Below are 27458 nucleotides of genomic sequence, written 5' to 3'. Positions count from 1 at the left end.
TTAATAAAAAAGGAATCGGTCAGGAGCTCAAGGAAGAAGGAGGTGGTAAAGCAAGTTTACCAAGTGAAAAAGAATAACCATGAGCATGATGTTTCAGATTCAATCTCACATAAAAAAGGGCCGGTCAAGTTAACCTTGGCTATTGAAGGCAAAAAAGATGAAGCAAGTAATTGTTGAAGCTCGATGTGCCAAATATGAACAAGTAGACTTGAAATTTCCCAAGGCCAAGGAAGCGACGCCACTATGCAAAACTAAATCACGATCGGGATGCCTACTCGGCTTAACAAGGTGGCAAGAGAGAAAGCTGAAACGGCTTAGTGTCGCGAAGCTAAAGACAAAGAACATGGCATGGGTCCCTAAGGGAGGACCTCAAATAAAGGAGGATGTGCAAGTTCTTGTTGCAAGGATAGCGGCGAGGATGAAAGAACAAAATATCGAGGCTGGTATAAAATCAACCCCGAATATTCCGTCATATTGTAAGAAGTTTCGATCATCACGCCATCCACATTACTCAGTTATGCCATTCTAATGTAGCATATCCCCAAAGGTTATTACCAAATCTTTATTCATTTCATTAGTTGTTATTTTGTTGCTAATCCAAGAGGCCAAAATATTTGGAGTGCGTAATTAGATTTTTTTTTGCTTCTTTCGGCTATGCATACTTTGGTGGATGAATTATACATGCCCCTTGAGGGGGCGAACATATGGCCGATATTTCTCTTATTGACCCAAGAGCATTAACTAATCATGGACAGTGTGGCTTGGTAACATTGTCCTTAGTCCTATTGGAAAAGGAGACAAGGTATGCATTAATTTAATACTATGCTTGTGCTTCTGTGATTTGGATTTAGCAATCTTTAAATCCATGAAAGAACAAATTGTTCTAAATTTCATTGCTGGCATTGATTATGAGCATACTATGTTTATTTATTTATTCTCTCTAGTACCATGGAGATTGTATGATGATGTTTCAGTTTTTGAAAGCAATAGCCAATTCTTTGGTATTGTTTGTTTATCTCCTAATGGTTCTGTTTTTGAAGCCTCATGCCACTTAGATTATCTTAGGCCAAATATGAAGCTTTGATATTCGTGCTAGAACTATTTTTTGATGTAGGTGCTACACATATTGAGGCTTCTAGTAATTCGTTATTAGTAGTATAAAAATCCAAGGTTTTCCAATGTTTAGACAAATCACTTGTTGTTTATCTTGATAAATGTCTAGTTATTCTTATCTTAAATTGCTTTATCATTGCTCATATATCTGGACATGAAACTGAAGAGCAAATGAGTTGGCTCAACGAACATCTGGCTAGTGTTTTCATGGTGTATCTCATATTCTAGAAGAGCCGATATTTTGTTTCGCCAACACATGTAAGGCCGGATTGGATCCCACTGCTTCGGCCACTAATAAAAAATATAGTGCAGGTAAAGATGAAGACCAGATGAAGCTCATTGTTGTTTACATGCCAAATCTTATGAAAAGGGTGAACCTTAATGTTCGTCAATGGTTACTATGAGAGATGTACATGATGGTATTTGTGTATCCATCAATCATCAAGATAAAGTGGTTGTTCTCAAAGAAAATTATTTGAAGAAGTTCTACCAAAATAGCAGACAACATGAACAGAAATGGCCGATACAGAATTATTGCTCTTTGAACCAATGGCCAATGGAGTGTTCACATCGTTAGCTAAAGATGGAGCAGGTTATTTTCTGGCACGCAAGCTCTGCCAGAAAACAAGGGGGCATGTGTTGACACTCGTTTTGGGCCGATGGATAATCAAGATAATAATTCCGCCGTGACGGATGGAAATGGATAAGACACGATTGGAAAGATTCACTCGGTGAGTTTTTATTGCTCATTGAGGAGACACCATGTGCACCATGCAAAGTTGTGCCATGATCTGGCTTGATAGCTAATTATGCTAGCAGTCAGAGGTAATCTCGAGGATCGATATGTGAAGGTTTCCACTAGAACTCATTTAAGATGACCTCTGAAGAAGTGATAGAAACAAAAGTTACGCGTCTCGTCGAAACAAGCAATTTTGGATTTTGAATCATCGCTATCCGAGTTAGTATGCAACTTGTGGAGATAAAATACTGCTGAAACCCGAATTAGCGAGGCTAGGGCACCCGACAATAGAGGTGTATGAGGTTAGGGGTGATCAAAACTGAAGGTGAGTCTTAAAGGTCAGGATTGATCTATTTTTGAGACTTTGATTAAGCAGTCAATATGAAATAATATGGAGAAGTGGTCAACATGAAAGTTCTTTTTTTGAGACGAAAAACTTTGTGGTTTAAGAGATTTTGATTTGACATTGTTTACTAGCTCAAAGAGATGGTATGAAAGGCGCAGGTAAGTTTTTCACCGAATAATTATGAAAAGATCGGTCAAAACCATCCGAGTTAGACCCAAACTAGGGGTTTGGAGGTGAATCCAACACTCATTATTGCACGGAAAGTCTAGGCGCTCCTTATATACTTGAGAGTGCAAGCCGATTGAGGCAACACCAATCGAACAAACACATCTAATACTTTTTTTCGTGTTTATCTACTTTTATCACTCTCCTTTGTATCTTTTTTTCTCGTTCTTCGTTGTTCTTCAGGATTGGAGGCTGCAAATCCATGAGGTCCTAGCTAGGGGCGGTCAGGCCGACCTAGGGCAGCCCATAGCCACCGCGCGCCCTGACGGGGTCCCTCCCGGGCGAGGCGGGTTTCAGGTCTACAAAAGAGCCCGCCGAATTGTCTTGCGTACCGCGCTTCCGGTGAACCTCCCTCGGTGCATGCTGCCGCGCATCATGCTCGGCGGACAGGAAGGAAGAGAAAAGGTATGAGCACTTGTGTAACAAACAATATCGACGCCTCCTTTTATAGAGAACACATAGAGAAATGGCGGGAGAATTAGGCTCAATGCGACAAGAAATGACGGGCATGGCGAGATATGATGAGAAAATGAGCCTGTGTAGGCTGAGCATCGCCGTGTTGCATTGATCATGCAACCTTTCGGCCAACTAGTGGCCAATAAGGCCTTTCGGCCAACTGGTGGTCAATAGGACCTTTCGCCATCTTGTGGCCAAAAGGTCACACGATGTGACATGTGAGTCGGTCGACAAAGGCTGCCAGCACCTGCTCGGCCACCTTTTCGCCGATAGGCCCTTTCTACCATCATGTGGCTAATGCTGTATTATTTTTAAAAATCTGTCAATTTAAGTAATATTTTTGGACTTAATTAAATAAATGTATTATATTTTTTTATGAATTGTAGCAATGTGGGATTCATTTTGGTTTTCAAACTTTAAAAAATGGTTTATCTCCTAAACAGTATGTCAAAATTTTGATCTATTTTCACGGTTGGCTTTATCGCGGCTAGATCTTCAAAACTATATCTCGCGCGTATTGATATATTTTAACAACTTCTTTTGAACATAGTTGCCATATTATGATCTTGGTCACCAGGTAGAGTCAAGTTGGCTACCATATTTCAAATGGTTATCAGTTTTTTTTTAACATAGCTCTCACCAATGTAAGCCTGACATGATGGTAATTTCATATTTTACGTGTTTATAGTGGATCAAACATGTAGATCATTGCCGTGCCAAAAAACATGGAAATTTATCTAGTGACCGTGTATTCTGTTAACTAATAACCTGATAGCTATAGTGCAATAATCTGGAAATTGGCGACAGATAGTTTTCCACAAACCATATGAAGATGAGTTCTGTATTAAAGTTCTTGTCGAAACGAATCGAACTGTAAAAGGGATCGTCAATTGCATTGAAGGTTTAAGAGAAAATTTATTCTAAAATTTTAGATTGTGAAAGATTACCTCCACGCATTTGGACGCTATTCTCTCCATCCTTATAAGGCCCAAAGCTAACTCCCTACGCGGGATGAAGTACTTCCGTCGGGCACATCCCCGTACTAGATTATTAACAGTTTAATTTTTTCTAATCACATGACCCATCATTTAGTTGTGATATGGAAAGAGTAGCAAAGAAGGACCCTCGTGATCTGTGCCGATCCCATCGATGTTCTTCTTTGGTTCCTCCTCTTCTCAAGTCGCTTCATCATTCTGGATGATTTGCAGAGGTTTGGAAATCCTTCCAGCGATGGAGTCCGGCAAAGTACAATGCCGGTACGGTCGACGGAGAGTAGAGAGGGGTCTCTTCCTTGATATGAACACGACATGCAATAAACGAAGAAAATCAAACCAAAACGTAGAGACATAAGGATTTTAATGTGGAAAAATCCCTCCAATGAGAAGTGTAAACTTATCCTGTTCGGCAGCTTATAAGAGGTATATATAGTAGTGCTGACCTAGATCGGCGACGGGCCTAGCTTTGCTCTGTTGGAAGTTAGACTTTATATTAATTTGAATCACAGCTTAACATTCATCATCGTCGCTGTCCGGTGATGAGCCTCGGAGTGATCAACGGCGTCGCCTACGTCGTCCGTCACATCCCTTAACCTATTGAGTCTCGCTGCTTCGACATTGCATACCACGAGAAAGTAATGGTAGCTCATGGGGAACTTTGCACAGAAACCTGGGTACATGTCCCTCTCCTTCAGAAAGGAAGAGTTTTGGTAAATTATCTGCAATGCATGATATGAAAGAGAGTGGAATATATATGGCCTTCTGTTATGCTCCATCTAGGAAACATGAATATGTCAAAGGCAGGTTGGTAGGGAATTTCCAGTGAAGTGGGTAGGAGGTTATCTTGCTGTCTAATCTAAGTCCCTTTGTTCTAGCTTTTGCATAAAGCTCGCGATTTCATTGTCTTGTTAGGTCCAGATCTTATTTAGACAAAAGAAAGGTCCCAAATCTTGCTGGTGATCAAGTATTAAAACTCAGTTTGATGCCGGGGCATCCTCTGGGAACATAAATAAATAAAGTAAGAAAACCACAACCCAGCCCGGCCCCTTGTTTTCTTTAAATACTACGGCAAAACGTCTATGCATTGACATCGAGTGATCGAGATCATGCAAGCAATGCAGCTTTATGTTCGACCTGAATAGTCTCTGTCCCTGCAGACTATGGTCAGACTTTGTAGTTTACAGTAGCAATCCTTATCAAGCATCCGAACTTTCGAAATATTTTCACATGAAAACATGAGCAGTTCCTATTAGGAGTATAAACTTAGCTGGATATGCACGGAACCAGAAAGCAGATAAGTGACTATTTATGTTCCTACGGAGCTCCCATCTCTCCAGCGTTGCATTGAAGTGAAGTAGAAACTAGAGGACGTCTCAAGACGTTAAGGAATTACTTCATGTCATGTGCGGAGTAGTATTTCTATTAACTGTTATAATTAATTTTATGATCCATAGATTGACCGTCCTGGTGTCTTAGCAGTACAGTGTTCGCAAGTGATCATAATATTTGAAGAGATTGGGGGGACTTTCCAGTTCAACAAAAAATAAATATGCAAGTGAACAGGCACGCATATGTATTGCTTTGCGATGATCTGGCTTTAGCATCCACATAAGTCCATCCATTTCTACATCAACGGGTGCTTTGCACGCCGGTTCAAAACCGGAAAACAAAAGGTTTCCTCTGGAAGAAACGAGTCGTTTTCATCTCAGGAACGACCGCTGCGCAGCAGGTTAAGGCTTGTTATTAACTGAGAATCTGTAGTCACCAGCAACGTACGTAACGGGTTCTTCTTATGTCTGACAGGGCCATGTATCGTGGCGTAAGCGGATGATCAAATATGCAGCTTCTCCACGGCAAGCGCGCGATCGCTGTCTCTCACGAGAGATTACGGTCCGTTGAGGTTTGAATTTAGATAAAGTAAAGCTAAAACACGCTACGATGTCTGCATAACAAGCATCTTTTTTTGCCCCTTTATGGTTCACCTAGAGCCTGACTTTATACGAATCATCATGTTGTAATCTAAAAGGCTGGAACTTTGTGAGAAAGACTTGGCATTATACCTGCCATTAGCAATGTCCCGTGTGCTGCACAATGACATGAGGGTCACACGGGGAACGAGAGGCTGAAGGCGCCGAGATATCTTAAATTCCCAAACCAAACAATCTGCCTCGCAGTGACTAATCACCAACCGGAAATCTGCACATCACCGCGTCTCTTTGCTTGAGCCTGAAGTACACAGGTCACTAGCCTCCTTAGCTAACGGTCACACCAACTCTTCTTTGAGCCCAATCTTTTCGCCTCATCTCACTCCTTAACCACTATATAAGTTTCCAGGGCTGATCTGCATCCTGCTAAGCCAGCAGCGGCAGCCATCTCAGGGCAGGAGAGGCGCAAAGGGAAGTGGAGCCAGCAGTGCACGATGATGGCCCGGTCTTGCTCTTCCCTGTTTCTCGCGGCGGTGGCGGTGGCGGTGGCGCTTGTCCTCGCGGTGCCGTCGCTCGCCAGCGACCCCGACAACCTCCAGGACATCTGCGTCGCCGATCTCAACTCAGGTATGCGCAGCTCAAGATTTCTTGAAGTCCTCTGTTTCTCGCCGGGTTTAACTGAACCGGTTCTCCCATTCCGCATTCAAGACGTATGGCTAGACGGTTTTGTACTATCTGGCACTCTGACGTACAGTGAGATATTCACGTTAGGTAGTTATAATGCTAAATCGGGTGACCGTTCATGATTTGAGGCAGTGCAATCGATGGCAGCGATGAGAATATATAGGTGCAAAACTGCAAATAGACGTTTAGGATCCGAAGTCCATGATCATAGACTTCCTTTCCAGCCATCAAATGTTTAATCCGTTTATAGTTCCAAACGCGATTCAGTTTGAAATCGCTCTCCGAAACTTACTACTAAGAATATAAGTAAATCAAATGCCATGCTTCAAGTTTGCACGACCAACTAGTTTGTTGGTATGTCCACGACCAACTGTTGGACCAATGCAAAGTCATACATGCAATTGTGGTCGATGCATCCAGTCCTGATGTGTGCGCAAGTACGATGCTCACAGCTCACGTGACGTAACCCGTTTGCAAACACGCGCAGAGCTCAAGCTGAACGGGTTCCCGTGCAAGGCGAACGCCACGGCGGAGGACTTCTTCAGCGGCATCCTCGCCAAGCCCGGCGCCACCAATACCACCTCCGGCTCCGTCGTCACCGGCGCCAACGTCGAGAAGGTGCCCGGCCTCAACACCCTCGGCGTCTCTCTCTCTCGCATCGACTACGCCCCCGGCGGCCTCAACCCGCCGCACACCCACCCGCGCGCCACTGAGCTCGTCTTCGTCCTCTACGGCGAGCTCGACGTCGGCTTCATCACCACCGCCAACAAGCTCTTCGCCAAGACCATCAGCGAGGGCGACGTCTTCGCCTTCCCGCGGGGCCTCGTGCACTTCCAGAAGAACAGCGGCGACAAGCCCGCCGCCGTCATCTCCGCCTTCAACAGCCAGCTCCCCGGCACGCAGTCCATCGCCATTACGCTCTTCGGGGCCTCCCCGGAGGTGCCCGACGACGTGCTCGCCAAGGCCTTCCAGATCGGCACCGAGGAGGTCGACAAGATCAAGTCCAAGTTTGCACCAAAGAGTTGAAAGAGCTTCATGGAGCACCTTCCGCGTTTTTGTTCATGTTTCACTGGTTTATTTGCTTGCTGATTTGTTTGTCTTGCAATAACTGCGTTACGCAGACGTATATAGCATACTTTTCAGTTTCGCAGCTCGCTCAAATTACGTTCTGCAATGGAGATGGATAACGCCAATCGGGAAAGCCGTGTTGCTAATACTTTTTTTTTCTTATCCACGATGTGTTGCAAACTTAGAACAAATAGCATAGCTGCATACGAGATCTTTACCCCAATTAAACGAGGGAACGAATAGAAGGCTTGGCACCCTATTCACGTGTTATCCCGGGGGGTGCTGTATGCCAACCGGCGCAGACCAGGCGCCGCACAACCTCCAGGAGGGTTGTTGGGCCGGCCCAACACATTCCCACTTTTGTTTTGTTTTGTTTCTTTTTTTGTTTTTTCGTTTTTTCTGTTGAATTTTTCTTTTTACTTTTTTAAAAGCTGATTCTTTTTAGACCCGATTTTTTAAAATTATTTTAGTTTTTTCAGAAATTAAAATTTCCAAAATTTGAACATTTTTCAGATTGGAACAATTTTCAAATTGGAACAAATTTTGAATTTAAATAAATTTCAAATTAGAACAAATTTTAAATTGGAACAAATATTTTTCAAAAAAAATATTATTTTTTATATATGAACAATTTTCGAATTTCAAATTTTTGTATACTTGAACAATTTTTGAATTTGAACAATTTTTATACTTGAACAATTTTCGCATTTGAACAATTTTATGCTTGAACAATTTTCGAATTTGAAATTTTCTTCAAATTTTTTAGTTAGAACATTTTACATTCAAAAATATATGTAAATTTTGAAAATTAAATCTTAAAAAAGAAAAAAGAAACAAAAATGAAAAAAAAAACAGAAATGAAAAAGAAACAAAAATAAAAAAAACAGAACAAAAAAATGACTCAGAAAAAAAGCGTCCAAATGGCCCAACACCCGAACTGGGCCAGCCCGTACCGCGCGGGGGTGTGCAGCGCGCGGTACGCGCCGACATGGTCGGTGTATAGAAAATCCGTGTTATCCCAGCCGTAAATCCATCCATCCGAATCGCCGACCCACTGATCGAGAAACTCCTTGGCCTACCAGCATTGTTATTCACTTATTCACTTCAGTCTGGCCCCATTGTTGAAGTGGGCTTATTTCACTCACTGACCATAAGTCAGTGTTGGAGTTGTGTTAGATATTTGCATAGTAAAGGGGTTAAAGTAAAAAATGTTGTAACATGTATAAGCCTAGTACAGAAGAATGGAATGGAGATGAAGCTGCCAGAAAAATATCTCGTGTCTTCCACTTCTTTCCTGTCCAACCTAGAACTAGAAAATGTCAGCCTTGCCGTCGACATGGTATCAGAGCATGCGGCGGTGCTATCTGACGGTAGGAAGGATTGAAGGATCTGGGGTGTTGTGGAAGAAGACGGCGGTGTGGGAGGCGGTTGTGGCTTCTCCAGGAGTCAACCGGCTCAAGAGATTGGAGAAGCTACAGGTCCAAGAGTCTAAATTGTGCTTCTCCAATCAAGGTCAGGTGACTCTGGTTGCTTGGGAAGGCCAAGATTTGAGAAGAAGATAGAGTTGCAGCTGATCATGGCAGTAGCAACCGGAAATGTCGAATCCTAGCAGGATCATGATAGCTCACCACAATCCTAACCGGAGATGTGTGCGCCTCTTACCTAAGGCTGGACACGAGCCAGCTCGAGCTGGGCTCGGGGCGAGCCTGAGTTTAGCTCGCTCCAAATTGGCTCGGCTCGGGCTGGCTCGTTTGTCTCACGAGCCGGGAAAAAGGGCTCGGCTCCAGCTCGCTTCTAGCTCGGTCCAGCTCGAGCTGGCTCGCCAGAAGTATCAGGAAGAGATGCAAATGATTCATACAACCAGTACAAAGAACAGTTTTGGAACTTTTGATGCTTTTAACATCAAATTAAGCATACATATATTCATATTTGCCCAAAAAAATGAAGAGCATATAAATTTACATAGGGATGAATCAAATCTTGTCAATTCTTTACAAAGGGATGAATCTTTTGCATCAATTTACTCACCCCGGCGGTGCTGATGGCTTTGACGAGGACGATTTGCCACGTCCCACCGCGCAGCCCCGGCGATGTTGGCAGGGAGCCAGCAAGGCGCTTGTCTTCTTCACCGTCGGCGCCGGGTCATCATACAGCGAGGAGAGGGCTTTCTGCTTCTTCCAGTCCATGATGTCGTGGACGGTGGGGCGTGTCCACAACGGGCTTCCGCGGCGGAGAAGCAGGGCGGGACGGAGGGGGCGCGAGCAGACGGGTAGCTAGCCGGCGGTGGCGACATCAGGGGCGGCGGCGGTTTGGAGCTCTGTGCGTGAGTAGATAACGACACGATGGAATACGGGAATACTGAGCAGCATCCCATGACCTGCCCCTCCTCCCTCTCCCCACGGGCCAGAAATCAGCCCAACTCTCCACTTTTGGCCTTTCCTGATTTCCAAAAAAAAAACGGCGAGCTTTCGGGCTGGCCCGAGCCGATCCTGGCGAGCCAAAAGCCAGTGACGGTCCAGAAAAATGGGCTCGGCTCGGGCTGCCTTTTCCACGGGCCGAGCTCAAAACGGGCCGAGCCAAGAAAAGCTCGGGCCAAGCCAAAAGCTCGGCCCGAACGTCCAGCCTTACTCTTACCTGCTTGTCGACTGGAGGAGGAGTTCGAAATTTGGGGGACAGTACGGGAGGGGTAGAAATGGGCCATGGGACACGGCGGGCCCTTTTCTCTTTTCGCCGATGCGCGCCGCAGCTCCCGCCATCTCCATTCTTCGCCTGTGCGCCGAATATTTCCTTTTGCATCACCGGGCGTAGAGATTTGCCTGCACCGCTGGAAACTGCTGAACCGGACGTTCCTCCAGGACCTGACCCGACACTGCTTTCGGAAGCGGTTCGCGCAAAAACGCGGCTTGCTCAGGAACCAAACGGACCGAAAATTGTTGGTACGATGCGAGCCAAGGGGATGCAGGCAACCAAACGCCCTTACCTCCCTACCGATCACCCTTCTCCTTGGGCGCCGCCATCTCCAGGCGCCCCCTTTTCCCATCCCATCGCTATGCCGATAACCACCAGCTGCCCCGTCCATGGCCGTGAGTTCTCTCGCGCTACCTGGGTCCTCCCCAACTACCGTGCTTCAATCGCCATGGCCGCGGATCTTCAATGGGGAAAAACGACGGCCGGAGGGTGGACGAAGAACAGGCTACCCATCGTAGCCTCCTTCTGTCCCCAGTCGCCGCCGCTCACCTCCAACCTAGTCATGCATTCCCCCCGCGACAGTGCCTCTTTCTCCGAGAATCCCCACATCCTCTGCATTGTAGACGACCTCATCCTCATTCGCGTCGCCATTGGATGTCCACCAGACTTCATCTCGATGCTTGACTGTGAGTGCTACGTTTACCGGGCCAACCCTAGAAACCCGTCGATCCAGCTGGTCCCGAATCCGGCCCCCCACTTCTTCCTTGACCACGAGGTCGGTCTCCTTCCCCGTGGAGACCACTACATCATTGCCGCGCTAGTTCGGGTCGCCGGCTCTTTGCACAATGAGTTCAATCTCCTCTTGTTCAGTTCCAGGACAGGCAGCTGGAGCACCAAGAAACTTGCGGTCGAGTCGCCACTGGAGTTCGAGGTGGAGATCCCCAGGAACGGGGCCCGACTCCTTCGTCATCGTACTAGCACCGTTGTCACTATCGGAGGCCAAGACGGCACAATGGGATGGGTCGATCTGTGGCGTGGCATCCTACTCTGCGATGTTCTCTCCGACAAGCCCATGCTACGCAATGTGCCGCTGCCATTTCCCAAGAATCTTCTAACCGGTAACAATGGGATGGAGCAAAAACTAACAAGTCGTCCTAGGATGGTGCGTGGCATTGCCTTCACCCATGGATGTCTCAAGTTAGTGGAGTTGGATATTGATTGCACCCGCCGTATGATTGATGAAACTGGATCGGCCAGTTTCCAAGTGCATAACTGGAGGATCACCACATCTAGCAACAACAGGATGACTGGTTCTTGGAAGGACTGGAAAAAGGATTGCGCGGTTCAAGCTTCTGACACTGTGATCAGCGACCAAATGATATCAGAGCTTCGCCTTCTTGGACTGCTGAGTCAACCAGGATTGCCTTTGCCATGTGACAGTGATTCTGCAGCAGTGCTAGCCTTGCAGAACCTCGCTGTGACTGATCCTGTTCCCAGCATAACTGGTGATGGTGTTGTTTACCTGATCGCCAGGGCAAAATACGGTCACCCCAAGGCATGTGTTCTTGCTATTGACATGAGAAACAACACAGTACAAGGTGTGGCCAAGTTCGGCACTGAGAATCAATCCAGTCAAGCTGACATGTATAGCCCTTACACTCTTTCCGAGTGTATGAATCCGGCAACTGCTCCAGGTAATTACAGTACATTAGAATGCGGTTTGTGAATGACTTAAGCTCGTTTATGTTGATAGCGTTTCCCCCTCCATGATCTTCGTTAGTATTGTCCATTAGAATTGCTCTTGTTCTACTCTTTGGTACAGTTTTTAGCGGATGTTTGCATTGCCTTGGTACAACTATTGCAGCAAATAGGATTTAATAGGCCATTTTTACTGACTAAACACCAATATTTTTCTTTGTTTACAAATTTGTCTATGATTTATTGATTATTATTTGCACGCCTATATTACTATCTATGTCTACTCTTAGTTTTTTTTTTGAAACACGTGGCAAAAGCTTTTCCCGTTCCATTCATTAAGAAGATAGTTGCCCGGTTAATTAAGAAAAAAACGAGCGAAAACCAGTCAGCGACACACACGCCGGTCCCAGGACCACGCATCAGCCGAGCTGCCAGCTCTGCCACCCAAGCGGCCAGAGACGACACCTTACCACACCGGAGCCGCCGCTCCAGCACCCACACTGGCCCCGAGGCCACGCACCCGCCGAGCCGACTATCTATCACCGAAGCAACGTGTACAGACACCCTGAAGCAAAGGACTCGGAGCCGCCACTCCGGCTACAACCTGAACAATGTGCACATGCCGACCCCCGAGGCCGCGCATCGAACTGGTCGATGGGTTTGTCGCCCAAGCGAGCAAACCTAACACCTAGGAAAAGAGCCGTTGCTCCAGAAACCACGCCTATTCCGTGGCCACGCCCCTGCCAGCACCAATTTTCGTTTGTCACTCCGGTCAGGGCCCAACTCAAAAAACGAAATCCTCAAGAGGAAAACACGACACTAAAATGCCGCCAATGTCCGATCACAAGGATCTAGGGTTTCCACTGAAGTTGACCAAGGGAGGAACGAGAGTTTCACCTCAACGGTGCCTCCAAGAAGGAAACGACGCCCAAGGGCGCCGACGTCATTGGCTTCGGCTACCACCGCCAATGACAAGGCTTTCGCCTGATTCTAGCTCGTGAATCTCCACCCATGCCTCCATGGGATCCACCAACCTCGACACGCCGACCCCGAGGTCACGCCCCAAAACTGGTCGATGGCTCTGCTCTTAGTTTACTACACCATTTCATAGTATAGGCTCCTTTCACCCTTTTTTCCATGTACAATAGGAGTTTCCTACCAATAGAGACAGTTATTTCTGATGTTATCTAATCTGTGTGAATTCGTGGCTTACATTATGAAACAGTCATTTGCAGTTAGTATAATCGTATGGGCTACATGCCTCAGCGTTTACAGTTCATCCCTTTCTTTTATAGGTCCAGTTTTGGCCCTCCAACTATACAACAAGTTCACTTTTGGATCTCTGACTTCAACACCCCCAGAACAAACCAAATACACTAGAATGAACCCATAATTCACTTAACTTCTCACTTTTGGATCCTGCTCTAAAACCTTCCACTTTTAGGACGATGCAGCCAGTGTGTGGCAGTGTTTTGCCTGATGTGGTGTTTTAAACAGGGGATCCTTTATCTCGTCTTCTAACCATTTCCCCCTTATTGGCTAACTTGTCAGAACGATGTGGCAACATTATTGAGAACTGTTTTGAACTCAGCTGAGGGGCCAAAAGTGATTTATTTTATTGTCATGAGACATACAAATCTTTGTAATCTGTGGAAACGCGTTTGACCCATCAGGCCCAGTCGTGTGGTATTTTGTCCCAGAGATGCAACTTGTTTCAGGGAGTTAGTTCCGGGCTGCCTTAATATAAGTGATTGTTTTATCTTTATGAAAGAAGTTCTGCTGTTCCTTGTGGTCCATCTCCATCAAACATTTAATCAACAATTTCATTGGATGCAGCAATGGGTGGAACTTAATATAATTTGAAGTTAACTGGCTGTGGAGTGAAGGCAGCATGAAGATTATTCCTAGAAATTGAATGATCCAGGGTCTTCTGATCGTGCTTGAGACATATGTAACAAGTTGTAATAATACTGGACATCATCTTGTATCTTTGTGTTCGCCAGCGTACCATGGGTTCAGTTAAGCTATCTGTATTATATTTAGAAGTAGCGAAAGAGACCGAAAATCTCAGCGTTTTCAGTCTACTGAAAGGGATGCAAATTCGGTGGATGCCTTCTCTGTTGTCAATTGTCATCTCTCCCACAACTGCACGAGTAGTTTGTTGACAATTGTCATCTCTCCCACAGGCCACAACTGCACGAGTAGTTTGCTCTACAGAGTTGTAATTAAATTCAATTTTGACATAAAATTATGCCTTCTCCTTCTATTTTGACATTTAAACTGTTACAAAGCATTTGATTACAGGTTAGAATGTTCACCTACAAAATTGTTTTTTACCTTGTATGCATCAATGCTTTTGAATAGCACGTCGTCTGTCCTAAAACATGACAACTCAGACAGAACAAGAAACATTATGTTGAGTGTTACCCAAAAAAGAAACATGAGGCTACCATTCACAGGTCTGCAAATTAACTTCGAACCTTGAAAAATTGCATTCTAATAAGCAATTTCAAGTGTCATTTTATTTTGGAATTGTGCATAATTTCAAGAATTCGAGTACGGCTTGGGTTTGGCAAGGCCTCCCATTTCCACAGGCCCCAATTCTCACAGACATCCAAATGGAGAGACCCATTGAAATTCTGCTAAAAGAAGAGAGTTGTTGCCATGCAACACCAGGGTAGTTGTCGTGCTTTCGTGACGACAAACGATTGTTTTCCGAGCAAAGCAACAAAGGTTCACTTTCGTGGAGGAGATCGACCATTTTTTAGCACAAAACGGTAACGATAAACCAGACCCTAGGGTTGCTAAGGGTCAGCACAGACGATAAAAAAGAGAAGAGCATACAAGAAAATAATGGTAGATGTAGAGGGCCTGAGTATACTCCATAGCACTTAGACAAAGAGGTGCAAGCACAGTAGCACTCACATAAAACTATACCTCAATAATAACAGTCACAGAAAATTACAAGTTAACTTTAAATAGAAAATTTTGGGCTGCTATCTTCTTTCTTTTCCAGTAAGACACTCTTTGGATTTCATATATTTCACTGGAAACAATTAATTCCAGTAGGAAACAGGAAAATTCCTTTCCTCCTAGCAGGGCCTAAGTATGAAGGAAAATGTATCTACTTCTGTCATTTGTGATGTATACACCTAAAGGGCTAATCAGAATGGGAGCTCATAACATTTGACGTCAGCATAGCCTATAATCCTTCATCCCACCTGGGAAGATTTGCAGTAGCTTCGTTGACCATTTTTACCAGTGTAACCTGCATTAAGAATAGACTAGGCAATCAAAAGTTCGAATCATGAGTCTCAAACTCAAAGGTTATGAGGCCTTAATACACCGAATGGTAATGGTCGAATTTTGTAAACCAAAATTCTCCAGTATTATGGGGGGTGGGTGGGGATAACTTTGTTCTAGTACTACTAGAAGACATAGCATTTTACTTTCTTTATTGGATGCCCAACTTTGCTTTTTTGTAAGCATTATATTGATGTGTGAAACTTTGTTTGATAACTTTGTTCTAGCACTCGTAGAAGACATAGCATTTTACTTTCTTTATTGGATGCCCATCTTTGCTTTTCTGTACGCATTATACTGAATGTGAAAGCTTGAACACAGTTGACTCTACTAGGCAGGTGAATCCACTTCCATGTTTTGCTATACATACTAGCTATTTGTAATGTTCTTCAGGTAATTCACAGGACCAGTCTCTTAGCAATTTGAGATTGGATGCTTATCTCATTATGCAGGATTGGCGAGGAAAACAACAGTACAAAAAATTGGTTGAGTAGAAGTGCCTCGGCCACTTGAGGTAGACAAACTAGAAGCCAATATATGTCTAAATTCACAACAACACAGTTGATATACAAGTGGAGCATTCATGAGCTGCACTAATAATGATTAGAACATGAATATGTTGGGAATTATGGAAGAACTGGAAGGCTTTGCTTCGGGGATCACAAAGCTTTTTCGTCCATAGATAAATGGTGCTGCAAGAAACTTCCAAGTGTTGGGGACATCAATAGAAGAGTTCGTTGTTATTTAAAGAGTCGCTTAAAGAGAAAACATGGCAAAGCTTTCCAACTTCTGAGCCCAAGCACAGCTGATGTATGCCTAGCGAGCATATTCTTCACGATCAATCAATTATTCCATGTTCAGTGGCTACTTGAGAAGTTCCAAATTCCATTCTTACAACAATTTCGGTTTTTCAGAAATAAAAATGGCTCTCACTTGGTTAGAAACTTGTATTAGGCTGACCAAATTATCAAAGCACAAAACAGTAGCAGGGAATAAGTAGTTCACTGTGTTGAGTGTTGACCTGTTGTAAATTTATTTAAACTAAATGAAAAATTAATGTAAATATCACAAAACTGTCCTTATTTTTTTTATTTAAACGTTGAACACCTAGACAACACCTCCGTATCTTAAAAATCATTATAAATTAGAGGTATCATAATAAACCTGTAGCGTACTTTTCCAATTTATTTGGTAGATAACGTACCACACTTTCTGGCACTCCTGGAGGGGGTAATGTAAGATTTCTTGGCGGTGGCCTATCTTGGTACGATCTTTTGTCAAATCTCCACTCACCAATTGTTCCATAAGTCAGTACACCCTGAAATTATTGGCCACGATACTGTCAAATACCTTACGTGGTATGACGAATAGCCTTATATTAGTAACATAACAGAGAAAACCAGGTATTTTGCTTTGTACCCTCAAGCTTATGAATATGAGATCTACAGAAAAAGAATCACGGGTTTGGGACATAATTACTAGACCCTAATCCATACCTTGAGTGAATAGTCACATCCATAGGTGAAGTGGATAATAAATGTATTGCCTAGCTTCTTATCAAATGGTGGCTGAAATTTAAGGAGCCATTAATAATAGCAATAACCATGCCACTCAAACACATAATTTCAGTGCACAAGCGTATTATCAGAAGAAAACACATGCAGAGCACCTGGATCATGAAATCTTTACGAAGGATGTGTTGAACCCCATGCAATGCACTGGCAACAGCATATGCATACCTAAAAGCCATAAAAACAAAAGGCTGGAATCATAACAATGTACCAATGAGCAAAGGCATCTACTGAAATTCACTTACAAGAAGGATAGTTCTCACATTTCCAAAACCCATCCAAAAGCCTTATCGGTCTCTTGATCCTCTTTCATTTGTAGTGATACATTCATCCATGTGGGAGCAATCTTCTCAAGTAGTGTCTTAAAAATTCCTCAGATGATGAAATATTGAGTCAGATACCGTAAAATGACTAATGAAAACAGTAAATGGTAACTGAAACACGAGTCCTTCAAAGTGGAGTACATGGAATGGAGCTTCACCTCATCCAGGACACTGCAATCTAAAGAGTGCCAAGTGAGCAACAAGGAATTACCTTCTTAATGATTACAGGGGAGTTCCCAATAGGGTCGACATTTGTGATGGGACCTCTTTCTTTAGGGTAGTATTTTCTGATAATTTTCTCGTGTTCAGCTGGTGTAATATAGAAAAAGGGGAATGCCGCTGGGTCATTGTCATAAGCCAAATTTGGTAAGGGTTTCACAAATATATGATCTGGTTCTGCCATCAGTATGTACCTGCGATATCCAAGCGGACCAGAACAGTTATAAACACATGGGAAAAAGAACAGTTATTTTTGTTTGATCATGGATGTCTGGATGCCAAGTCATCGAGTCCTTTGTGCAAGATTATAGTATATAACTTGAAAACCATACAGAAAGCAACGATACCAAAAAGGTGCATCAGTGTTAACTTACTCTTCTTCAATCTTTGCCTTCTCCAGCCATTGTACGAACGCCCATGGCCTATTTAGGACGACATAGCCCTGCAGACAGTATCGCAATCAAACCTCGGGGGCATTCCAAAACTGATGTTGCTTTCCCCAGTAACAGGGCGTACATTAACGAAATAAAGTTCAAACCGACAGTGCAAATAGAGTGATCCTCAAGTGAAGGCAAGAAAGCAAGACGTAATGGTCACGCTAGTGTGTTTTACGGATAAAATGGATTCTGGAGTGCAAGCTAACACTGAAAACTATACATGATTCTTTACTCAACCTGCAAGTTTCTTGCCAAAATTCATATGGTTTTAACAGGGGCACTTCTTCTCCTGCCACTGCCAGAGAGTAAAATAAAGAAATAATAAAGCACTTGATTTTGCCGCTGGAAGATGGAACCGAAGCATCGAATTTGTTTGTTTCTCGTTTTGTTAAATTCCCAAACGCACAGCTCGTCTGCACACGTAGCCCCCACAACGCCCCCACCAAACAAACAAAACAAACAAACAAACCCAAACGAGAGGGGGGTTGAGACCAAACAAAAAAAAATACAATTTGTTTGTACTTACACGGTCCTTGCCGGCGGGGAGTGGGTCGACGACGAAGGTGGGGATCTCGTCCATGAGTCCGTCGGGCTTTCCCGAGTGCAGCACGCGGGTGAAGCCGCCCATGTCGGCGCCCTCGGGGCGCGCCTGCATCCGCTTGTACCAGTAGTACATGACCCGGCACTGCCACCTGCTGTAGGCGGCGTCGGTGGCCGTGAGCGCCACGTGGAAGGGCCGCCTCCGCCCCCTCGCGCCGCCGGCCTTCCGCATCCACCCGGGCATCCGCACCACCGGGTCCCGCCCTCCCGCGACTATTCCTCCTCCTCCGCCGCCGCCGCGGAGCACCGTGGCGAGCACGCTGTAGGAGATCAGGAACGCGAGCACCCCCGCCGCCACCAGCAGCAGCGCCGGCACGGCCCCGCGGCCCCCTCCGGCCGCGCCCTTCCTGGCCTGCGCGTTCATCCCCGGCCGTCAAGAACTAGAATTTCTCGGGTGGGTTTGGAATCCGTCGGGGTTTTGGGATCGAGGAGGGAGCGATATATGGAAAAGGGACGTGGTCGGGACTTGCGACGGAAGCGAGGTAGCCATCATCGTCGGAATAACAAGTATACTAGTACTAGTAGGAAGAAGAACAAATAATGGCATTACGGTAATTAGAAAGTGCTTAACGCCATGGATACGCTATCGCGAAAAGATGGAGATCCCACTGCCCAGTGGGCCCTACGTATCAGAGAACGCGTGGGGCCCGGAGGACGGTGAGAGTGAGGAGCGTCTCCGTCGGTGAGAACGAGTGTGTGTGGGGGATTGTTGACCTTGACCAGTAGTGCAGATGTGGACCAGTTCCTGCATTCGTTCTGCAGGCTGCGACTGGAATATGGCTCGCCGTGGGGCCCTTGTTTGGTGCACGCTACTGTATGGGTTGACTCTCTAAGATTTACTCACTGATAATTCACAAAATGAAAAGAGATTTACTCGGTGATCCGCATGGAGGTACACATTCCGCCAGTTTGATTAACTAAAGGAAAAGGCTGGTGTTCCCCCGGGGGAACGGCGCTCCAATCCCCCGCCTCGTGCGCATGCCGCGTGTCCCTCCACGCGGAGAGAAAACAAGTGAGGGCCCACCTTATCGTTCCGGTCTTCGTCTTCCCCGTGAGCGCCTCCCTCTGACTAGCTTGCCCCCTTCCTCGCGCCTCTCTCTCAATACGACCTCCTCTCTGATGACGTAACTCCGGCCGCTGGCGTAGGAGCCTCCGCTACCGAGCCACCCCGCAACCTCGAGCCCTCGTCAACTCGTCGGATCGCCGCCGCGCCGCCGCCTCGTGGCCAAGCGGTGGCCGCTAGTCGGGACGACGGCGAGATCCGCCCCTCGAGGTCAAGATCGACGCCGGCGAGCCCATCCCCGAGGCCCGCTGCCCCTAACCCCTCGAAGTCTTCCACGGCCCCACTGCTACAATCGGCCGCCCCTGCTGCCTCCGCGCCCTGGATTTTCATCGCGGCGCGCCACCGGAGTCCGGGCGCCGCGCCCGGGCGCCACTGGAGTCCGGCCGCCGCGCCCTGGATTCGCACCACCGCGCGCCACTGGAGTCCTGCCGCCGCGCCATGGAGCTCCATCCCTGAGCTTCCCCCTCAGCAGCTCGCGCCTCCGCGTACCCTGCAGCTACATACCAATATTTTTATTGCTACTTTGGTTTTGTGGTTTCGCTACAATATTCTGTTTTTTTTGCTACAATCTCTCCGACGAGAATCCATTGAAATTAGGACTTGCTACATTTGTTATAGGTGTTTGCTACAATAGTATATTTTTCTGCTACAAATTCTCCGGCGGGTCTCCGGCGAGTCTCCGACGAGGTTGCTTTTGCTACAATAGCAAAAAAAGGTTGCTACAATCTTTGTGTGTTTTTGCTACTATAGCATATATTTTTTGCTACTAAGTCCCCGGTGAGGTTTCTGGTGGGTCTTCAGCGACATCCCCGGCGAGTCTCCGGCGAGTCTCCGGCGAGACTCCGGCGAGGTCTGTGTGTTTTAGGTGAAAATAGAGTTTGCTACAATTGAACAGTTTTTTGCTACTTTGGTGCATCATGGTAGCAAAAGTGGGAGAGAGGGCTGGTTGGTTTGATCTGACGGCCATAAACGTTTCAGATCTGTTGATCGGACGGTTGGGGACCTAATCCCCCGGGGGACGCCCAGCACTCCCCTTAACTAAATACTCCATTCATTCCGTAAAGCAAGGCATATTAATTTACTACTTTCTTCGATTTAAATTAGTAATTGACTCAACTTTATCTAATATATATGTACCAAGACATGTTTTAGCTCTAGATACATGCATATCTTGATAATTAATTTAGATTGGAGGGAGTAAAAAATAAACATCTCCTAAGTTTGGCTCAATTTAAACAGAAAAATATGAACATTACAACACCAAATCAACATCTTCTAAGTATATCAATAGATCCACCATTAGATGCACTACTAGAAAAACCCTTATATATAGAAATAGTTTATGTGGCGCATTTAAAATAGCGTGCTCCACAAAAGTATTTCTGTGGCGCATAAAAAATATGCTCACACTGGATTTTTGGAATTCTATGCCGTATGCAAACCATATGCGCCACAGAAATACACAATTTTGTGGCACATATTGCTATATGCGCCACAGAAATGCACATTTCTATAACGCATGCTGATATGCGCCATAGAAATATACAATTATGTGGCGCACACATAACATTTCTGTTGCGCATAGAGACTAAATGTTTTCTGGGTTTTTTTTGCTTTGTAAAATAGAATCATTCGAGGTGCCCATGTATTATGTCATCTAGTTTTAATGAGAACTAACAAACATGAATTTTAATTATTATTTTTGCAAAATTGCGTCATGTATCGGTAAAACTGGATTTCTGGTTGCAGACGAACTCAGAAAAAAAGTTTAATATATGAAAATATATCTACTCGAAATTTCCCATTCGAATTCACCCGGGTTTTCCCGGTTAGCCAATTTTTAGATTTTCAAATTTCCAAAGGGAAGTATGAAAATTTTCATGTTTTAGGTTTTGAATAAAATAATTAAAAAAGTCGAAAAAAAAATCTATGGGGCACCAAATGCACATGCGTCACGGAATTGTTATGCTGAAATTTGAAATCCCGCGGCGTCTTTCTCCCTCTCTATTTTCTCCTCCTCCTGCTCCTCCTCTCCTCCACTTCACCTTCTCCTCCACTTCCACTATACCTTCTCCTCCACCTCCACTTCCACTTCTACTCCCTTCCCCTCACTCCTCTCCACCCGGCGACCTCATCCTCCACACCCGGCCTCCTCCTCCTCCGGCAACCCCCTCCGGTCGGCCTCCTCCTCCTCCTCCGGCAACCCCCTCCGGTCGGCCTCCTCCTCCTCCGGCAACCCCCTCTGGTCGGCCTCCTCCTCCTCCACCCACCAACCCACAACCTCCGGCCGGCCTCCTCGGTCTCCTCCTCCTCCACCCACCCACCTCCAGCGACCTCCGGTAAATTTCAAAAAGAAAAATCCGGCGAAATTCCGACGGCCCCAGATCTTGATCTGCCGCCATTTTTAAAAAAAAAAAATTCAAAAAAAATTATGTGCCACACCACTGTTGGGTGCTGTGGCGCATGTCTACCTGGTGCCCCACAGAAGTTTGATAATTTTGTGGCGCATGTAGATATGCGTAATAGAAATAAAATTAGTGGCGTGACTTATGTGGCATAGAATATGCGCCACAGAAAGTCAAAAACGTGCGCCACAGATATGCAGTTTTCTAATAGTGATAATTTTTCTATTTATCAGATGCATTTACTAGGTATAATTATTCACTACTGTAAATACTGTTCTATTTGTATGTACTCCCTCAGTCCGGTTCATAGGGCTTACGTGTATTCCTAGATCGTAAATTTAACCATGATAATATAAGGAATACATTACAAAATATATATCATCAGAAAACTTAGATGTTCTACCTTCTAATGATATAATAATTTTTGTGTTGCCAAATTGATAACCTAGAAATACGTGCAAGCTCTATGAACTAGGACGGAGGACATAGTAAATTTTTAGTCAAACTTAGGATTCTTTGACTTCTAACTAAACATAAACTTTGTTTTTTGAAAGGGGAATGGTACGGAGTAGTACTGTTATACTTTCATACAGATGGAAGAAGTATGGCTTAACTATCCGAAACCAAAGTTGGTTTATTTTGTTTCTTGATTTAGGTTAATGCTATCCAACTTCTTGCAGAAGTCCCTCTGAAGTTTCATCTTGAGAGATCCAGCATGGTATTCATTATGACAAGGCATGTTCCAAGAGTAGCACAACAAGTCTGAAGATCCCCCTGCATGATTCAAATAAAAGTCTTAAGAGCATCTCCAGTCGCGTCCCCCAAACTGTCCCCCAAAGGGATTTGGGGCGCGCCGGACAGAAAATGCGTTCCAGCCGCGTCCCCCAAAGCCCATTTTTGTCCGGCGCGCCCCTATACGGTGTCCGGCGCCCCGAGCCCGTCCCCGTCCCACAGGGGACGCACCGGGCACGCCGGACACAACGAAAAGCGAGGCGGGGAGTGGCGGGGCCGACCCGTCAGCGGCACAGTTAATTTTAACCTAACCGTCGCCTACCTCACGACGGAGTTATTCGCGCGCAGCGGTATCTTTGCCTTAATGGCGACGGAGGGGCAGGCGAGACGTCTCGTCGGTGCTGCGCAGCCTCCACGCGTCGCCGGCGTTCGCACGCCACCGCCCGTTCCCGCGCGATCTTCCCGCCTCTTCTCGTCTGTTCCCGCGCTTTCTTCCCGACGCCGGCGTCTATAAAAGATCTCCCGGCTCATCAATGGTAGCCACCACACCCCGCCGGCAACAAACACAGCCCTCGTCGCTCCACAGCCGTCTCCTCCATCACCAGTGGCAATGGCGAACCGCCCCGGCGATGGCCACTTCCCTCCACCGCCGTCTCCTCCATTGACGAGCCGGCAGCGGCGTGCGGCACTCAAGGAGGCACTCGAGGAGGAGGCCCGCCAGCGGCGTGAGGCGCAGCAGGCGGCGGATCTAGCGGCGTTCTCCGCCCCCGCTCCGCAGCTCGAGGAGGCCGCAGCGGCGGCAGCGTGGCAGGAGCAGGCGGTGCGACACCGTTGCGGCGTTCGACGCCTCGACGGGACAAGAGGCGCGACGGCGCCGGCACCGGGAGGAGATGGAGCAGCGATGGGCCGACGAGCGCCGGCGCCGCCGCGATGAGCGGCAGGCGGTGTTCCGTGAACAGCCGTGACTCGATCGAGCGCCGGCGGCGTGAGTCGATCGAGCTCCGCAGCCAGGGCGACGGCGGAGGAGCGTCGACAGCCGGGAGTCGGCGCTCACGGCGCTATGGGGGAGGCGGGCGGAGCGAGTTGGCGGCGGCCGACGCGTTTGCGGCGGCGATGATGGAGGCGCCAACGGATGTGGAGGAGGAGGCGCCACGGAGGAGGAGGCCGAGGCGGAGGAGACCGAGGTGGAGGACGACGACGACGACGAGTTCGACCGGTCCGACGACGACGCCCGCACCCGACGAGACGGCCGATCAGCCAACGCGCCCTCGTCGAGTCCTTCGAGTCGGAGAAGAAGCTCCAGGACGACGCCCGTGCCCGCGAAGAGGCGCAGATTCGTCGCGCCGTCGAGCTCTCCCTCCGTGCGGCCCGAGCGAGGGAGGGCGGAGGAGGACTATCGGCGGGAGCGGCACCGTCTAGCCACCGCCGAACGCAAGGAGAGGAGGCGCGCGCAGGAGGAGCTGCGGCGTAGGGGAGGCGACGACGGGGCGGGGCCGTCGAACGCGCCGCCGAGCGGTCAGTAGTCTAGGTTTAGATGAAATCTAGCCGTTTTCATTCAAACTTTGTAATATATAATCAAAATTGAATGAAAACCTTTATTTTCGTGCACAAATATTCATTTGGGGGCGGCGTTTGGGGGACGCGGCTGGGGAGCGACGTCCCCCAAACGCGGCACAAACAAAACACGTCCCCCAAACGCTCGATCCGGCGCGGTTTGGGGGACGCGACTGGAGATGCTCTAAGCCACTCACACCCTTTGTCTGTGCAAAAAACACTTTGTCTGTAGGCAAAAAACACTGCTCATTTGCTGGGCACGAAGTGCAGGTGCAACAAACGGATGAGCAGGTGAGAGAGCATGTGAAGAAACCAACCTTTCCACAGGTTTTTACTGCCACAGCGACCTTACTAGTCCAGAAAACGAACGAACTTTATTCTGATAACAATATATTACAACCAGGTCATTCATTAGCCATAGATAAATTCAGCATCAAAAACGGATATATAGAGGATTTGCAGAAAACTGGTTACAGATTACAATATGATTTGAGACTAACTAAGCATACTCTCCTACCCATCACTTCAACGCAGTTTGATTTCTTCAGGAGAACATCTTGTACGGATCATTTCACACTCATCTTGTATTGTGCACCGCAGCAAGCATCATTAGCGTCCAGCCTACTGCTTTGAATTGGAAGTATCCGCATCGCCTTTCACTATGCTGAGGTCGCCGCCCTCTTTGCTAGCCTTATTTGCAGCTTTTATTTCATTGGCGTGGTTTATGAACTTTGTGAGGTCCTGAAAAATACATAAACCGGGTTGATTGTTAGTAGAAACAAAACAGGGACGAATCACAACACGAAATTATTGGCCAAATCTAATGTTTTAATCTACAAGTTAAGCTAAGCTCAAAGGCCTGTTCTGTTTTCCATCATTGCAAACTAGTTGGTTCACATTGTGCTATTGCCAACTAGTTGGTTCACATCATACTGTTAAGCTCCAATGTAAAAGGGTCGCGCTAATTGATCTTATTGGATGGGAATTATCAATAGTGTGGCTTACAAAGATGGAAAGGATTTGTGTAACCATGACGTGGACACTCGGTGATAAAGAACACATATAGACAGTAGAGATAAACTACCTTGAATTATGACTATATTGAAAAATGCTACAGAACAACAATGGAGAAACCTATAAACAGAACGAACAGCATCCTCTACGATTCACGAGTGCATATATGGGTATCTTCGGTAATAGATGAAGTGCAACAATGATAAGCACTGTAGAATGGGAAAACTTTATATACATCTAATTTGGCAAAATGGAAAGGGTTACTACTACTACATTAATTTACTGGAGCTCAGAATACAAAACAATGAACACATGATCATGCTAAATAATTTTCAACCTTAACTATCAGTAGTTCGACAATATTGTCTTGTCAGAAACCAATTACCACCCAGTTTTCATGCTTGTACACGGTTAACTAACGTTACTAAATACAGGACAAAAACATATAAATCATTGCATGAGCAGGTGAAAACAAGACTATGCAATTGCACACTAGACAGTAGTGTATGACGCTACAAAGACTCCACAGTGATGTGCACGGCAAATGAGATACCAATCTTGTTATAATAGAAAGGAAATTGATAAATACAGTGTTGTTCTTCACAATTTAGAAGATAGCAAAATATATCAGACAATAATAGACCATCAACCTATAATACTCCCTTCGTCCCATGAAACTTGTCCAAGAATTATCTAAATTTAGATGTACCTAGACACTAAATAGTATCTTGATAAATCTAAATTTTGACAAACTTTCGACATGTATCATGGGACAGAGGGGGTACTACATTATAACCATGATACATTTTACTGTTGTGATGTTGTCAATACAGGGTAGCTGAATCTACAGTAGTTCCCAATCATTAATTTACAAATGGCCATATCATTTGAGCTACAAACATGCCATTACTGAACATTATCACCAAGCCAGGATACCATAGTACTCAATGAAGCCATCACAAGTTACAGGAATTATGAATCAAACAAGAATTAGGCAGATCTGTAGAACTATGGATAATGAACCAGTTCTCAAATTCACATTAGGTGCTACATGAGATAGACAAGACAGGAAACTGCAAGTAAGATGTAGGGTATATTAAAGGTGTTGGCAAACAAATTCAGAAACAGTCAGTCCAGGTAGGCAAACATGGAAGCCTATCCACACAATCGCCTCCGGAATCCAGGGTATGAATTAGTACTGCCAACGCCAGACAGATTATGCTGCCTCAACACTGAATTACACCTAACCAGGCCTAGAACAGGGAACACTAGCAGTACTGTTTACGCGGCCTGAATCCTGATTGATAGGGCAATAAGCTAACTAGCTACACCATACCTTGTCGGCGTCCATGTCCTTGGTGAACTTAGTCGGCTTCACGACCCTCTTCCCTGCAAGAATCAACCGGCCAGCCAGCCAATCAAACAAACAAGCAACCATAGGACGCCAACAGCAAGAAGGAAATCGGAAGCAATCATACACCATCAACGATGTAGGAGACCAAAAACAGGGTAGGATGCGTGGCTGGGGCACGAACCTTTGCGGATGTGGGGCGCCTTGCCGTGGCGGCTGGGAGGGGCGGACTTCTTCTTGGTCTGCCCCTTGAACATGGTCTGCTTCTGCGTCATCTTGATCTTGTCCTCTCTCTCTTTGATCGAGCAGTCGACGCGGGTTGTGGTGTTCTGCGACGGGGGATTTCGGCTTGCAACGTCGAGCTGCTTCTGATGCTACGGCGGTCGGGGATACGCGGCGGCTGCCTGCCTCCGAGCGAGGCTAGGGTTTTGGGGGAGGTATGGTTTGGGAAGAAGCCCAGTTGGACGGCCCGTTGTTTCTGTTTTTCGTACAGTTTTGTTGGCCTTTTTCTGCTAGTACATTGGAGTTTTGGACACAGTTTGTAATTTAACCTTTAAGGCTAGAATCATAGCTCATATACGCATGATCCCACAAAAATGCTGATGTATCAGCTAATTAATAAGGAGAGAGGATATTAGAATAATATAGGTAGATACCGTATCATAGCGCAAACAACAAGAAAAGTTACTGCTAAACAAATCTTGTACACAAATTTGTATTGAGATTCTAAAAATAATAAATATAGCATAACTAATGGAGTAGTATCATATGCATGATACTACATGATACTTACCACTATGACAGCCTAAGAGTAACTCCTTTAAATCTAGGGCGCACGAAAAACCGCTAAAATACCGCGCGGCCGCCAGTTTCGAGTTTCGACGCTCCAGCAAACGTGCAAAAATCGCGTGCGGGGGATATATTTTTGCCCACGAAATTCCCCCCGCCT

At 46.0% G+C, this 27458-nt stretch overlaps 3 protein-coding genes across 3 annotated transcripts; 1 reads left to right on the top strand and 2 right to left on the bottom strand.

Annotated features, from left to right (window-relative positions):
* Positions 1-6150: 6150 nt before the first annotated feature.
* On the top strand, positions 6151-7676 carry LOC124666274 (germin-like protein 5-1). Its single transcript, XM_047203620.1, has 2 exons — positions 6151-6426; positions 6971-7676. Exons 1-2 carry the CDS (start codon positions 6294-6296, stop codon positions 7507-7509), a joined length of 672 nt encoding a protein of 223 aa, XP_047059576.1. The 5' UTR covers positions 6151-6293; the 3' UTR covers positions 7510-7676.
* Positions 7677-14798: 7122 nt separating this feature from the next.
* LOC124661062 (hydroxyproline O-arabinosyltransferase NOD3-like) lies at positions 14799-18873 on the bottom strand. The gene is made up of 8 exons (XM_047198925.1): positions 18317-18873; positions 17728-17795; positions 17346-17547; positions 17075-17172; positions 16910-16979; positions 16737-16808; positions 16445-16558; positions 14799-15205 (listed from the first exon to the last, which is right to left on the bottom strand). Exons 1-8 carry the CDS (start codon positions 18752-18754, stop codon positions 15140-15142), a joined length of 1128 nt encoding a protein of 375 aa, XP_047054881.1. The 5' UTR covers positions 18755-18873; the 3' UTR covers positions 14799-15139.
* Positions 18874-24496: 5623 nt separating this feature from the next.
* On the bottom strand, positions 24497-26968 carry LOC124665748. The gene is made up of 3 exons (XM_047203133.1): positions 26694-26968; positions 26495-26547; positions 24497-24885 (listed from the first exon to the last, which is right to left on the bottom strand). Exons 1-3 carry the CDS (start codon positions 26782-26784, stop codon positions 24766-24768), a joined length of 264 nt encoding a protein of 87 aa, XP_047059089.1. The 5' UTR covers positions 26785-26968; the 3' UTR covers positions 24497-24765.
* Positions 26969-27458: the final 490 nt, after the last annotated feature.

This window comes from Lolium rigidum, chromosome 6, assembly GCF_022539505.1.
Source record: "Lolium rigidum isolate FL_2022 chromosome 6, APGP_CSIRO_Lrig_0.1, whole genome shotgun sequence".
Lineage (NCBI taxonomy): Eukaryota > Viridiplantae > Streptophyta > Magnoliopsida > Poales > Poaceae > Lolium > Lolium rigidum.
The sequence above is the reverse complement of the archived record's forward strand: the minus strand, read 5'-3'. Positions and strand labels throughout refer to the sequence as shown.